Source organism: Harpegnathos saltator, unplaced genomic scaffold (assembly GCF_003227715.2).
Source record: "Harpegnathos saltator strain DR-91 unplaced genomic scaffold, Hsal_v8.6 scaffold12, whole genome shotgun sequence".
Taxonomy (NCBI): Eukaryota; Metazoa; Arthropoda; class Insecta; order Hymenoptera; family Formicidae; genus Harpegnathos; species Harpegnathos saltator.
This window is the reverse complement of record NW_020229895.1, coordinates 508,854-523,554: the sequence shown is the minus strand read 5'-3', so window position 1 is coordinate 523,554 and position 14,701 is coordinate 508,854. Positions and strand designations below refer to the sequence as shown.

General features: G+C 48.1%; 2 protein-coding genes across 6 annotated transcripts in view; both read right to left on the bottom strand.

Annotated features, from left to right (window-relative positions):
- The window catches only part of LOC105184350 (titin homolog), a 42,684-nt gene extending 35,386 nt beyond the window's left edge, over window positions 1-7,298 (bottom strand). For 2 of the 5 annotated variants that reach the window (XM_025305167.1, XM_025305177.1), the window contains exons 1-3: window positions 7,106-7,298; window positions 5,537-5,678; window positions 144-438 (exon numbers count right to left, since the gene is read on the bottom strand). In XM_025305167.1, the coding sequence (XP_025160952.1) occupies window positions 144-438; window positions 5,537-5,678; window positions 7,106-7,118 (450 nt within the window). In that variant the 5' untranslated portion in view covers window positions 7,119-7,298. Of the gene's footprint in view, window positions 1-143; window positions 439-3,312; window positions 4,244-5,536; window positions 5,679-7,105 lie in introns of those variants that run through there. The other 3 variants (XM_025305174.1, XM_025305172.1, XM_025305170.1) reach the window with 3 other exon arrangements.
- A 696-nt stretch (window positions 7,299-7,994) lies between these two features.
- Window positions 7,995-14,425, bottom strand: LOC105184333 (myomesin and myosin binding protein). The gene is made up of 9 exons (XM_011143048.2): window positions 13,995-14,425; window positions 12,609-12,994; window positions 12,242-12,464; window positions 11,871-12,158; window positions 11,660-11,787; window positions 11,399-11,571; window positions 10,931-11,312; window positions 10,382-10,793; window positions 7,995-10,285 (listed from the first exon to the last, which is right to left on the bottom strand). Exons 1-9 carry the CDS (start codon window positions 14,074-14,076, stop codon window positions 8,064-8,066), a joined length of 4,296 nt encoding a protein of 1,431 aa, XP_011141350.2. The 5' UTR covers window positions 14,077-14,425; the 3' UTR covers window positions 7,995-8,063.
- Between the last annotated feature and the right edge of the window lie 276 nt (window positions 14,426-14,701).

Below are 14,701 nucleotides of genomic sequence, written 5' to 3'. Positions count from 1 at the left end.
CGAACATCACCGGCTAAACGCTTGCCAAATGGCGCTCTCCCGTCTGGTCGATACGCGCGATACTTGATGATAAAATTGATCGCTCCAGGGTTAAACGACTCGCGACACGGCAATTAGCTCGTAGGCTAGGCGGCAAATCGTACCTTCAGTGTCGTCGCGCTTCGGATTTCTACGAGAAATCTCGTTCGGGTGCCGACTTTCACAGCGAGATCGCTCAATCTTCTCAAGAAGATGGGGGGCTCGCCCTCTTCGTAGCTCGTCTCGTCGATACTCATGTGAATCTTCTTCGAAGCTCCTTTATCTTGCCCGAGTCTTGTCGCCACGAGCGAATAGTAGCCCGCGTCGTTCTTTTGCGATTGTTTCAGGGCCAGTTGCACGACATTGCCTCGCATTGACAACCGGTAGCGCTCCGATGAGATTGGCAATCCGTCTCGTATTCTGTAAATTTCGGCAAATCGATCGACTTGGCTCTACTCTGAGCGAAGCTCAGAGCGGAAGACTGGATAAAGAAGCTTACTGGGGGGTAGAGGAGTAGAGGAAGATGAATCAGTGATTTTGCAACGATTTTGCGAAAACGTCACGTATGATAAACAGATTCGGTTCGGTAAATGAAACGGTTGTAAAGCTGCGGATTAGTTGCGAATGCGTACTAATCAGATTTAAACGCCATGACAGTCGCTCGGCAGCAGCGTTGATTTACCGAATGCGCGCCCGTTTGTGTTTCCCTTCGGGGTTATGGCTGCTGTCCAATAGAATCGACCGCTACCCTCGAGTCTATTTACCGTTTGTCTACTAACATTTTGATTCACGTGACTCGGATCGCCCGGAAATCAATGTAAATCACGTCATTTATCTCATTGAAGTTACTTTGAAATTTATATGTGCATGTTTTATTAGCCAGGAGGAACGGAAAAAAAAACAAATAATAATTTATCCGATATTCGCTAATAAAATACGTTTTTGACTTGATACAGCTCTAACTTTTCCGATATTTGACACATATTGTCCGCTCCTTACTCGCCCTTATATTTTCATACACATACACATACGCACTCACACTCTTGCATGCACGCATACACTTGTCATACTCGTTGCATATGTTGAAAACAATTATAAGTCGCACTCTTCTTTCTAGGCGCCGCACAGTGTTGCAGAAATCGCTAAACGTGGCCAAAATAGGAAAAAATAAAAAGCGAAATTTTCGGTTTTCGAAATTCCCGTTTTCAATATATTTTCTAAAAATTTTCCAAATTAATAAGTTGTAGTAACATTTTGATGAAATCCAATTGTATCACGAAGATAAGTGAATTCAAATGTACACGTGATGCGAAGTACAGAATAGCCGGGCTGGGCTATAACCCTCCAAATGATATAACTGATTTTGCGTTGAAACAACTTTTTATTTATGAAAATGATGTTCCCTGTCTAATATCTCATCTGTGTAGTTTTATTCCCAATAAAGAGTATATTAGAAAGTTATAAGTATATACAATAAAAATTAGATTCACAGGATTCACTTTTAATATACAATTAATCACTTATATCGTGATATATAAAAAATGCATCATTTCGCATCATGTTGTAACTTTGTGAAAATAAAGATAAAATATCTATTAATATAATCCTTATGCAAAGATAGAAAGAGCGATATCCAGCGCTTACAAAAATATGATAAATTTTATGAGCAGAGTTTGACATTCAGTGCGCTTCAGTACGGTCAGACGCTGTCTACCGCAAGTAATATTGTTCAACACAAAAATTATATCCTCTATCAAAATTCTTTATTCTAGTTAATTTTGCTAATGTTAACTACAAATATAATAATTAATGGTAATGTTTAAGCTCTAATTAAATAATGTGGTAAACAATAGTAAAAATAAAGACTGTAGAGTTACGAGAGAGTATCGTAGAAGAAAAAACTCGAGAATTGCGACGAATGAAGATTTATTCGTTATTAAAAGACTTCTTTCCTCAGATCCCATCATTTTGTCTTTAAAAAAAGTTTCAGATAAAAAAGCCGATCCCTTCCCTAAAGAAGTTATTGAATTGCTTACAAATCCAGTTGTAGCAAATATAATTTCGGACGATGAATAGTTATATTAAATATTTTGTTTAGTTAATAGTTATATGAAGTAAAAAGCAGAAGATAAAAACTGAAAAAGAAAATAAAAAACAAAAAATAAAAAAACAAAAAAAATGAAAGAACAAAAAAGTAAAAAATAAAACAATAAAATTAGAAAACATGTTATTTTAGTGATAAGGTACTAGTATTTACAATATACTATACTTTTCATTCAACTATAGTACATTATAGCGACAATTGATTTATGACCACTATTTGGAGGTTTCGCAACACTGTGCGCCGCATACTCCTTTGGATGCCGATCGTCCTTTGATATTCTTTTCTGTCTCTCTCTTTCACACACACGCACACACACATACTTTATCGTTCACTATTTGCTTAACAATATCTCACATATGTATGTGTGTGTATGTGTGTGTGTATGCATTAAGAGAAATTGCTAAACAGTTTTAATCTCCCACGCGTGTTACGTGTCGTCGCATGTCGTAAGCCACGAACGGCATCAGGCGCTATAGACAACGTCTGAATGAGAAGTGAAATTTCGCGAAAGGAGGAAACGACCATTACAATTCCGCTTTGTCAACGACGTCACGACGACAATCCGCGATTACCCCGCGATCGCATTTTTGCGTCTACGTAAAAATACGTTAGTTCAGCCTGGCATATTTCGAGCGGCAGAATGATCTAGAGTCTCCCGACGAGTCTTGGCATTGCTCTACTGCCCTATTTTTGTCATCTTTTTCGCAGCGTGTCCGAGGCTCGTTTAGAGGCATGAAAAAAACGTTTGTACGAACGGCGCGATCTGCCGATCTGTCGATCTACTCGCCTCGTCCTCACAAGAGAGACGAATCGTCAATGCTATTCGCGGAAGAAGACAGCGAAAACACGATGGGAACCACATGGAAATGTCGCGAAATATAAATCGATCATGCAACCCGGTGCAATGGCTGACGTAAGGCCGGCAAGAAATATATACCGACGCGACGTGCGGCGTCGCCTTGATGTCGCCTTGTTTCTCTTGCGTGCGTGACAAATAAATTCAAACAGATAAATAATTATTTTTTCGCGATCTACTCTGTCACTATTTGAGTAATTCAACACTGATCGAACGACACCAGTACGGTTGGGTTAGGTGTCAAGTGAAGAGATACGAAGTGTCATGTAGCGTTGAGAATAGATTGCAATAGATTGACGCAGAATTAAGGAGATTTTTGTCTCGACCGTCTTACCGATATTCCGATCCCTCAGACGAGGATCCTGTAATGGCGTTTTTTTTACCATTGGTGCATTTGCAGCAGTCGCTTCCCATGACGTTGGATCGCGCGGAAGAAGACGCGCTCGGTCGCTTTACGGTCAGCATACACTGACGATGAGGTAATTGCCATAAATTGCCCACGCTCTCTCACAAACTAACGTCCCGGCAGATACGAGATCCATCTTTAGACATTCTTTAATGAAATACAATTTCGTACTCCCTGTACTCTTCGCACGTGAGAAACGTTCCAGGAGCATCGACAATCACACGGTACAATACCTATGATCCGCCGTATACTCCAGTCCTCGAGGTACTCATCCGTCGCGCATAATCTTCCCTTGTGACACTGCGAGCATCGCGCGAGCGACAGGATTAGCAAGATGCACACATCGGTCGATCGACAATTCTGGCGGCGCGTTTGCGCTTTGCAAGCTCGTTTCATCGAGGCATCGCGGTATATATATCTTATATTTATCGAAGACATCGACGCGTCTCGGCCCGCCTCCTCGAGTCTGTCACTGTCTGTCTGTCTGTCAAACTTACGAAGGCAGCTTGCCGACGATACGTCTATGGCCTGAGCTTTGGCCTCCCTTTGTGCTTTCACAACACCAAACTAGTCTTTATCACCGAAACCCGTAGCCATGAGCTGTGTTTCGCTCCTCAAAAAATTCTTTATCTAGAAACTGATTCTGCTTTCGCGTTCGCCGATTGCGTATGATGACTCTCAGCCCAAAGGAACCTTCAAAAGGAGGATGACACCTGATCGAGCGACCGAGGGATCGATGCGACTCAGATGCGAGTGAGTTTGTTCCACAGACACGAAAGTGTCTTCAATACGCGCAGGAAAGAGCCGTGAGAAATCGACGCACTTAAAATCGAATAATTCGAACCCTTTCTTAGGGGTTCGTCGATCGTCGCGACGCTCTCTCAGCGTCAGACTGATAGGGAGACGCTAACGTCAGGTCGTCCCCTCCCAATCTTCCACCTCCATCATCAGTTTCGTGTATAGTTGCAAGGAACTGTAAGCAACGGACTATTTCATATAGAAGCTGGCTAGAGCTAACCGAGGAGTAGCTGGACCGGACAGTGCCGTGGGCGCCTCTCTCGTTTTTTCGCGAAAATCTCGCGAGCGCGGTCGGAATTAGCTTACGTAAAGCGTCGTAAGCGTCCGTCTCGCGAGTGGGGACGAGGCACGAGGCGTGGAGATTTTGAAATTTTCGTAATTCACTCGTAACGCCATCGCGCCGTCGTGACGTTGTGTTTGGAGGCTGCCGCGGCGATTGAAATACCTCGGAGCTGCGGCACTTTGACGCATATCTTCGGCACCGACCGAGGTGGAGATGCAATTCAACGCATTACCTCGAAATACGCATCGTCGAGCGTCCGCTCGATGAATAGCTCATTTCGTGCACTGTGTCAAATGTGTGTCGGACCAAGTCTCTTTCTTCTTGATCGCACGGGTGTCGATCTCTCAGTCGTCGAGAGCACGTCGCATCAGAATGCACAAGAAATGTCGATACTTGGACTGTCGATCTTAAGGACTACGATAGGACTTGAGTTTCATCAGCACCGAGATGAAAAGCGTATACGGCGTATATGGCGATGACAATAGTTACAAACGCGTTCAGCTGTCAGTTTCCTTTCTTATTTAAAGCTCGAGCTTGCGTGAGCTCGCACTTCTTCTCGCTGAGGTATCGAGCTTCTCGCTCGAAATAGCTTTCCAAATAGATATTCCGAATGCGGAACGCTGCATCGCTTTTCTGAATCAGAGATCTTCGACGACACATGCAGATCATTTACGATATTGCGTATTGTTCGTTCCCCTCGGAAAGTAATTGCCGGCGCGAGGCTGGTCGTCGAATATGCGCGGACGTGTCGCGCTCGCGTTCCTGGCATTGGCAGAATATGACGATATATGCAAGAATACCGAGCGGAATCGCACGCCGCAAGAGTAATTCGGTTCCCCCCGAAATTAAGTGCGCGACAGCCGAAAATAACTCGCGTTTGATCCTTGGCACGTTCCAAGGTTCCACTTAAAATTAAGGCCAATGTTTGAGAATGAACATTAACGCGAACATTAACGGAAACATTGTTGTCGTGTTAAGGCATCGCGTTGCGAGTGAGACAGATGCACACATGCGAGCAACTGTTAATGTCACGAATCGGTGCAATGAAATGTGGCGATTTATTGTACTAACAGCTCGAATCGCAGGTCATCGTAGTGGTCGGACAGAGTCAGCTTCAACTCGACGATGATGTCCTCGCCTACGTGTCCTTGCACCGACACGATCTGGTCCTCCTCGATCCATTCTGGCGGTCCTTTACTCCTCGACGCATAATCTGCAAATATTTATACGTGTATATATATATATATATATATTGTACTATTAATTAATGATGGATACTTTTCGTATCTTTTTTATGAGAGTAAACGGATCGGATCGGTCATTATCTTCATCAGCGAGGATTTTGCATATCGAAGAAACGGATCCTTTATCGATCCGCGACGTTGGTAGGAAATTTACTGTTGAGCAGCTACCTGCTATTTCGAGACTCACGTGCTCTGCAAAATGGCTACAGGACTGGCGATAGTACATACATGCAAAATTGTAGCGCAGATATAGACGGCTATAAGGAGGAGGGTACGAGGTGAAGCGAGACCACTCAAGAAAAATAAAACACAGCCGATCTTCCACGATCTTTACGATCGTGTCATCTCCTTCGTTGCCTCTACTCTCGTAAATTTCGCGGTGTAAAGTGCGCCCGAAATCCCAATCGGATGCACCCACGCACAGCGATTGCACCATTAACATAAATAAATATTTTCACGTTTACCTAACAAAAATTTTGGCAAACAACACCGTCGGTACCTGATCGCCCGATCGCCACGCCGATTCCTCCAAGAGATCAATTACGAGCTTATTAAGTGTATTTTAAATCACGCCGCCGATTATGCGCCTTGTATCAACCGTAAAATATCGCGCGAGAATTTTTCTCTCTCTCTCTCTCTCTCTCTTTCTCTCTCTCTCTCTCTCTCTCTCTCTCTCTCCTTTCCTTTCCTTCTGAATGCGAGACGAAATTTGTTTTCTCGAATTAACAACTGCGCCTATCAACTTGGCGAGACTTGGCCGGTCGTTATCCGCCAATCATGCGCGCATATATAGATTGCGACGCAAGCTTCTCGTCGCCAATTAAATTTCGACGATAAATTTTCAATGAGCGTCTTGCCATCCACGCCGCGCGACTCTTCGCGACTGTTATATCTTTTTTTATCTGCATTCTCCTCGTTTATAAATTTCCATGCCAAGTCGCTGTTTACCGTTTGCGTTCTAACACGCGCCCACACGCGTACGAAACGAACAGAGAGCGAGAGAAGAGAGAGAGAGAGAGCGAGAGAGAGAGAGAGAGAGAGAGAGAGAGAGAGAGAGAGAGAGAGAGAGAGAGAGAGAGAGAGCACCTTGCATATTGACAAGAGATTTCACGACAGCATTGTATCGATCCACTGCGATACGATCTGTTTGCGCATCGCACGACTATGATTGACAGGCCGTATCTCTCCGCTTCTCCTTTTCTCTTTCTCTTTCCAGCGACGATCACACGACGATGCGATGACGTGGGGTGATCGATGAAATTTCGATCTCGCATGCAGCGTGTCTCATCGCACGCACCGGCACCGGATCCGATCCGGGACAAGAGAGCCCGATTCGTCGGTGTGCCGGTTATACCGGCGTATACACGCTACGACAACTCTTCACTTTACATCTTACCTGTTAAGGTCATCTCGTCAGATGATACGAAGAACGTTCTCACGGTGCATTGACATCACTCGCCGCGCGAATCGACGTGCGTACGCGTGTATTACTCAAGAAGACCTGCACCGTCTTCCGCCACCACCACCGCCAACTTGTTCCTATCCTGACCCTATATTGATACAGCACACCCTAACGCTACGACGTCTGACGGCAGGAGGCCCTGCTCCGTTCTAAAATCGTCCCGACTCTCGGCTTCGTCGTTTTAACGAAAGAAGCACATGCGCCGTTCGGGATCTACGTACCCTCTTTTCCACGTTGTCTCCTCTCCGCTGATGTAACCGCCGCAGCGGCGGCGTTCCTATTTTCACGGTTCTCCTTTTGCCGTTCGGCGCGCGCGAAACTGAAATGTCGCATTTGCAGCCGCGTGCGCGGATATTTGCGGGCAGTGCGGGATTACAGGTGACTCGGACGAATACGTGAGATTCCGCAAAGAGAAAAGGAAGAAAAGGGAGAGAGAGAGAGAGAGAGAGAGAGAGAGAGAGAGAGAGAGAGAGAGAGAGAGAGAGAGAGAGAGAGAGAGAAAGTATCGCCTATTGTTCGACGTTGGGTCTTGGACGCGGCATTAACGTGTGCGGCGATTCGCATCTACCGGCTGCAGGGGAAAAGCTGCAGGGGTAGCGAAGTACACACAGGTGATCGAAATAACGTAATCGCGCAATTTCGGTGGAAACATGTACATGATTTATTCATTGAGGATGGTGAGGACTTATAAATAAAGCAGACAACAATAATTTAAGGTCCGATCGAGTCACACGAGTGTCTGGAGAATGTCATAATACATGCACGGATCAATATATAATATCGTGTTTAAGCGTATAATATACTATTTCGTCCAACGATTGTGTATAATGTGCTTTGATTAAATGAACAGGACGTGGAAGGTACACGCGAAGCGACGGCCATCGGCCGTCTGTCAGGGTTTCCTCGTGGACCACCACCAGCGACGTGCTTTCCAACTGTGCACTTCCTCCTGAATTCTTCGGTACAGAAGGAGTGCGATAAACGGTATCGCCAGGGTTTCCCTTTTGAACAGATACACGTATATTGCTGCCATCAGCAATGTCAGGTCGGTCACGTAGCTCACCGTCGATCTGACCTTCTTCTTAGCTTCCAGAACCAACTGCTGGCCGCCCATTCGTTCAGAAGTTCTGAGCTGCTCCTCATTGACGACTTCCGAATCTTTCCTCACCGCACGGTACTTGGTCTTACTCCCCAGCGCTTTCTGCAGCTTCTCGACCTTCGACTCCACCGGCATCGTCGCTCCGTAGCGTTCTCTAGAATTTGATCTTGACGAGGAACGCGAGGAAGGTCTAGGGGGTACCTTGGACCTGCGAGTGCCTTGTTCCAGCGATAATTTGTCGCCGATAACGTACGACTCGCCGGAGATGTCGTTTCTCGACATGGACCGTCTGCTCCTGTCTCGAGAAGGTGTGCGATTCCGTGTTTTCGAAGACGACCTCGAAGACGAGCCTCTCGCTCGTTCTACCGGCAGGTCCCTTCTCCTCGCAGCTGGGGACTGGTCCCTGGAACTCGGTTTGCTTCCGTGCTTTTCCTTCGTGTCCCTCGCGGGAGTCGTGCCTCTGGAATCGACACTCTCTTTTCGAGAGCCTGAAGCTTGGTTGCTCTTCTTCGCTCTGTCGGTCTCATTTTTGCTCTTGGCGCTGGATTTCGGCACCTCATCCTGATCCTGCTTCTTCGTTGCCTTCGGCGCGAGTTGCTTCTCTTGCATTCGATATTTCTGATCTTGGTCCTCGGAAAGGGAGGATCTTCGGGAGCTAGCGGCGCTGTCGTGACCCCTCGAATGACTCGAGTACTCCCTAACTATTTCGGTGTATTGATTCACAACCGCCATTCTGGCTTCTGCCTCGGCGGCCTCTTCTTCGGACGTCATAGATCGCATTCTCGATAGTATTCTGCGATTTTTTGCTGCTTCAGCCGCTGACACTATGCTGTCTGTGTCGGATTCCGACATTGTCGGTGGCTTTAGGATAGGCTCGGATATCTTTGGTACATCCGAAGGTGTCTCTTGGGTATTCGTATCGACAGCTCCTGCATCTTCTTGTTGACACTGCTGCGGTAATATCTTTCTAATCGGTTTTTCCGGAGGCACCGACTTGTTGGTGACCTCCTGAGTAGTTGACTCCTCCTTGGGTTTCTTTAGGATCGACTTGGGCAGCAGGTTGGTCGGTGAGACAGGAGCGACCACTTTGATGTCTGGAGGAGGTGAAGTCTTCAAGGTTGGTATCCTGTCGTACGGAATTTGCGGTGCTTCCGGCTCGATGTGCGGGATCGGCCTTCCTCGAGGATGATAAGTGTCCTCCTCGTCGATGATCGACCTCGACAGGATCCTCGACTTCAGCGTCTTCAAGTCCTCGCTGTCTGCGCTGCTGATCTCCTCCGAAGTGTCGGACTCCTCGGAAGTGTCCACGCTGTAGGTCTCCTTCTCTGCTCCCTTCGTTTCCGCTTGTGCCGTTGGCGAGGTAGCCGCTCCGTTTATTATAGTAGCGGAGGTCGTGATGGTCGTAGCCGCCTCGTCGTTGCTGGTTGGCTGTATCGATTTTTCCGGCTCCTCCGACAGTGGCAGATTTGATTCGTGCCATCTACGCAGGCGTCCCGCGGGATCCTCCTCGCTGCTCCTCCTCCAGGGACTCACCGCTGTAGTCTCGGATGGGAGATTCGGGTCGGACCTGGCCTCGACATCTGGCAGCAGAGCCGGCGACAGAAGCTTCATCGTCTTGTGACCCGAGTCAGTTTGTCCTTCGCTCGACCTACGGCGATTCTTCTTCGCCTGCCACGAGGCGATCAAATTCTGCGTAGTGACACCGGAATTGGACAGACGTCTTCGCAGTGATGCCATCTGGGCGTTTTCGACGTCCGACTGTGCCGACAATTCGCCAGTCTGTCTTTCGAGCTGCGTCTTCCGTTTGGCGATTTCGGACGCCTCCTCGGCGGCGATCGCGCGATAAAAACGTTCCATGGCTCGTTCGTGAAGCAGCTCGGTGGAGCTGACCGCTTCTCGCATCACCTCCACCACTTGGTGCTGCTCGCTGAATAGCTCCGGAAGAGACAGTGACATCGGTGGCGCTATTAGGTCGTCCTCGTCGTCCATCAACTCGGTGATATCTTGCTTGTCAACTGAAACAACAAAGGCAGGATTGACAGAACCGAAGGGACAAAAAAAATCAGTGAGCTAGAAAGAACTCTTTCACGATATTTTCTTCTTGCGCTTACTTATGTCTCTTCTCATCTGGCTTTCTGCGTCGTTCGTTATGTCGATTGTGTCCTTGTCTTCAGGGTACAGGACTAGCATGAACTCTGAGCTACCGTGCAACGCGTCTTCGTCGTCGTGCTCATGCATCACTCGTATAGACTGCGGGTTACTCGGTAAGGATACCGTGGATTCGTTTGCTTGTCTTTTCAGGCTTGAGTTCGTGGAGGATAAAAGGCGCTGGCTAATCGAGATACGACCTTCCTCCACCGAGTACTCTTGGTTTCTCGGCATCGACTGCGGGGAGAGACTTCTAATTTCTCTCACGCCGACCGCCGAGCGAGACTGAAGATCTTCCTGAACGACTGGAGGAGGAACCGTCGCGGCTGGTTTCGGCGACGTCATCCTTTCTCTCCTTGTGACGACGTCTGCTTGCTTTTAAGAGAACGAAACACTGGTATTTGCAAGTATTTGTTCTTCTTCAATTAGACACAAATTGATGATTTCGTTTGTCCTAACTACGTCTTACTTACTAAATTTGGAAAAAATTTTGGGCTTCACTGTCTTCTTACCTTGCTTTGCGTTTCTGTCGCGGAATTTGACCGACTCGCGTGTGTTCTGGAAGGAACTTCCGGCCTCGTGGAAGCATGATCTCTCGATCTGGCCGGAGGAATTGGTGGTTGCTCCTTCTCCAGTGTATCCGGCGCGAATGTCACCCTGCTGTCGGTTCTGCTCGGTCGATCCGCCGACGTCGGACTGCCGAGTCGTTGCGTGGAGGCTGATCGATCGCCGTATCCAAAACGGTCTTCATCGTCTCGTGTCCTCGCTTCCTCCCTTGTTAAACTTCTGGTTCTTTGCGATGACGCTTTGAAGCTTGCTTCTCGCTTCTCGCCACGGGATCTGCTAATTTCCCGGTGACTCTGCGACTTTTCGCTCAAAGGCGGCGATGTGATGCTGCAAGACGTGAACGCAAGATGTGAGTTCATCGTCGTGCGAACGAAAGCGCGAGGTACGCAAAATGTTCGTCAACGATAAGATACTTTCGTTTGAGGTCTGGAATGAAGATAACGTCGCTCTCTTCGCTGGGGTCACTGACTCCGTAAGGGTTCTCCGCCTTCACGCGAAATTTGTACTCGGAGCCCTCGATCAGTTCCGTTAACGTTGCCGTCGTGCGTCTGCTCGTCATCGCTTTGAGCCAAACCTCCCAACCGATCTGAAGCGCTCGGCGTCGTCAGAAAACTCAGAAAACTCAAGTGCTAATCCAAAAGAATCAGTAACCGATGTTTCCTGATATTACGTACCCTGTAATACTCGACGATGTAAGTCCCGATTTTACAGCCACCGTCATCCTCCGGCTCTTTCCACGACAATGTCACCGATCTACCTAGAGTCATCGCGACCGCGACTTTGCCGGGGGCAGCAGGTCGATCTGTGAGGGTGAAGAGGCTATCGGTAATGCGAGAAACCCTTTAAACTTGAAACTGTCGCGTCAACGCAACATGTCTCTACGACCTGTCACGGTGACCAGGAAGGACGCGGCATCCTCGCCCAGTTTGTTCGTCGCCTTGACCGAGTACTCCCCCCGATCGGCTCGCTTGGCGTCTGGTATCTTCAGAACCGACTCGCCGTCCATCACCTCGAACACATGCCTGGCGTCTTTCGACATCGACTCGCCATCGTGATACCAGGTGACTACGGGCGATGGACGGCCCGCTAAGGACACCTTCAGTCTGATCGTCTCGTCTTGCTCGAAAAGCAGACCGTCTTCGTATTGACGAGGCAATCGTATCCGCGGTGAAGCTAAACGCATGAACCGCACGATCGGTCAGCTGCTACAAGGATCTTGTTTGCTTTATTGGCATGACGACAGTTCTTTCACTGACCTTCGAGGATCAGTCTCGCTTTAGTGGAGATGTGACCAGCTCTGTTGGTGGCGGTGCACTTGATCTCACCCTCGTCGTTGAGCGCGGTCTGGTGGATCAGAAGTACGCTCTTCCCATTGTCTGTGATGATCCTGGTGCGTCTGCTACTGAAGATCTCGAAGCCGTCTTTGAACCATGAGATCTTCGGCAACGGGGTACCGATGAATTGCACTGCAAACTCGGCCTGCGTGAAGAAAGGGCTTCTGAAGATTTCACTTTAAATATTGAAAGATCATCTGTACATCTGTATCCATACATCTGTAACCTGCTTGAGATTTGCTCCTTTTCACCTGATTCTCTTAGCTATTCGTTCGCTCACCGCGCTTACCTGTTCGTTCTCGAGCGCAACCGTGTCCTTAAGTTCCAGATCGAAACGGGGTGCGCAGGCAGCGACACTGGCCCTCTGCAAAGTGACGGTGAGGGGTTCGGAGACTTCGCTCGGTTGCGAGAGTCCGAGGGCGTTTTGCGCCCTTACACGGAATTGGTAACGCCATCCCGGCTCGAGGCCGCTCAGTGTCAGCTCGGGGAAGGCGCAGAGGCCGGAGCTGCTTCGTAACCAGTAAGGAGAGCCGAGTCGTCGATGTTCAACCAAATACCCGACGATCGCCGAGCCACCGTTACTCGGCGATCGGTCCCACCGTATCGCCACGACATCCGGCTGGGCGTCGTCCGTGCCCGAGATCAAGATCGGTTTGCCCGGCGGTGCCGGTAGACCTGAAGGGCGAGATCGAGAGCTTTCAGACAGACGCAGATTCGCGGTTTAATACGTGAATTAATACGTCCGTCACGCGAGACGTCACGCGTGGTGTGTGTGTGTGTGTGAAATTTTCCAACGGCAGAGAAAGGTCGTGTTGTGTTTTGTGATACTCATTAAAATGTTTTACATCGTTCTAAAGCAGGTGACACCTAATGTCAAACAGCGCGCATTCGCTCGAGAGATGCTCGCGCGTGTATATAGAGCAGATGATTTTCAACACCGACGCACATAAGCGGCGCTCCCAAAATAAAAGCGTAGCGTTTGGCGGCACGGTGGTGCGCGTCCGGCTCTCACCGTTCTCACAGGTCTCCGCGCAGGTTGAATATTCGACACACTATTGTTGTTTCGCAGCTACTTTTTCCAGCCCGCTACTCACGGTCGCCGCTATCTCACGAGTGGGATATCAGAATTTCCTTCTCACTCTTCGCTTTCGTGCCCGCGAGATGAAATCATCACGCGATCTAAACGTTCGCTTCCACTAAACAGATTGGTTGTTAGTAGCTGTCTAATTTTAGATGTCATCCCGCTGTGTCGGCACTACCTACTAATCGAACACGGCTCAATAATGACTCGTCCGTTCTTTCTCTATGTTTTTGTTATCGTGCGATGCAATCGAGCGGCCACAGCAGCGACAAACATCGGACGATTATGTTCCAGAAAAAAAAAAAAGAAAAAAAAACAAGTCAAACCAGGCAGTTATCGTTAGTAAACGAAAAGTGAGGAAAAGAGTGAAAATTGTTCGAATAACTTTGGAATTTATTATTGGAATTTATTAGGGCAACGTTTGCGCGAGGGGGCAACGAACTAAGGAGTAAAATACTCGACATTTATGAGATGCATTCGCATATCCTCCCGTTCTCGTTACAAGTAAAATCAATATCGTTATCGAAATCGATCTCGCAGGGTACGAAGAATCGTATGAAAATACGCGGCTCAAATAACAATACGCCGATCTACCTGGACCGTCCCAGCGCGGTTTTCTCGAGCTGGTGCTGACGGTGATGTTCCTCGAGTAATTTTTCGTGCTGGCGTTGCCCATTATCGTGCCTCCTCTTCCTCCTCCTCGTCGAGCCTCGCTCGACGATCACTCCGTCCCTGGCCAGTTTTCCGTTCGTTCCCGCACGTCGAAGTGACAAAAGTCTCACATTGACAGTACTACCTGAAGAATGATCGAAGAACGAAACGATGCTGATGTTCGATGATGAGCAACTCGGATGAAAGGAGGGGGAGCGAGAGGGAAGAAGATACCGGGAAGACAAGAAAGAGAGGAAGAGTGACAAAAGGGGGGAAGAGAGGAAGAGAGACGGAGGGTAAAAAGAGAGAAAGAGACGGCGAGTGTGCTCGATATAGCGCGAGGCTCGGTGCAGCACTGGCAAACTTCTTCGTGGTCGACGACTGTAGCGACGCCAAGTCTCTCTTCAGGTTCTCTCGACGTCTATCTTTGACCCACTGCTGTTTCCTACTCTATAACCTACCTATACCCTCTTCCTCCGGTGTATATTTCCTCGAATATTTCCCAATTGGTATAAATATCGATCGGATAAATCGGCAGAAATAAAAGCTGCAAAAGTATGCCGAACGATCGTCGAATTGGATGGCAGCATGCAGCTTCGCTCGCCGAAGGAGACGTCGCGCCTCGTCCGCTATTCGTAAGATATTCGAAT

What these genes read in the sequence shown, in the direction of transcription:
- LOC105184333 (XM_011143048.2), bottom strand. Translation starts at nt 14,076, where the DNA reads ATGGGCAACGCCAGCACGAAAAATTACTCGAGGAACATCACCGTCAGC. An exon ending in AGCGAGACTGATCCTCGAAG is followed by an intron (nt 12,159 to 12,241) that starts GTCAGTGAAAGA and finishes TCATGCGTTTAG; the next exon opens with CTTCACCGCGGATACGATTG. An exon ending in CTTCCTGGTCACCGTGACAG is followed by an intron (nt 11,788 to 11,870) that starts GTCGTAGAGACA and finishes TCACCCTCACAG; the next exon opens with ATCGACCTGCTGCCCCCGGC.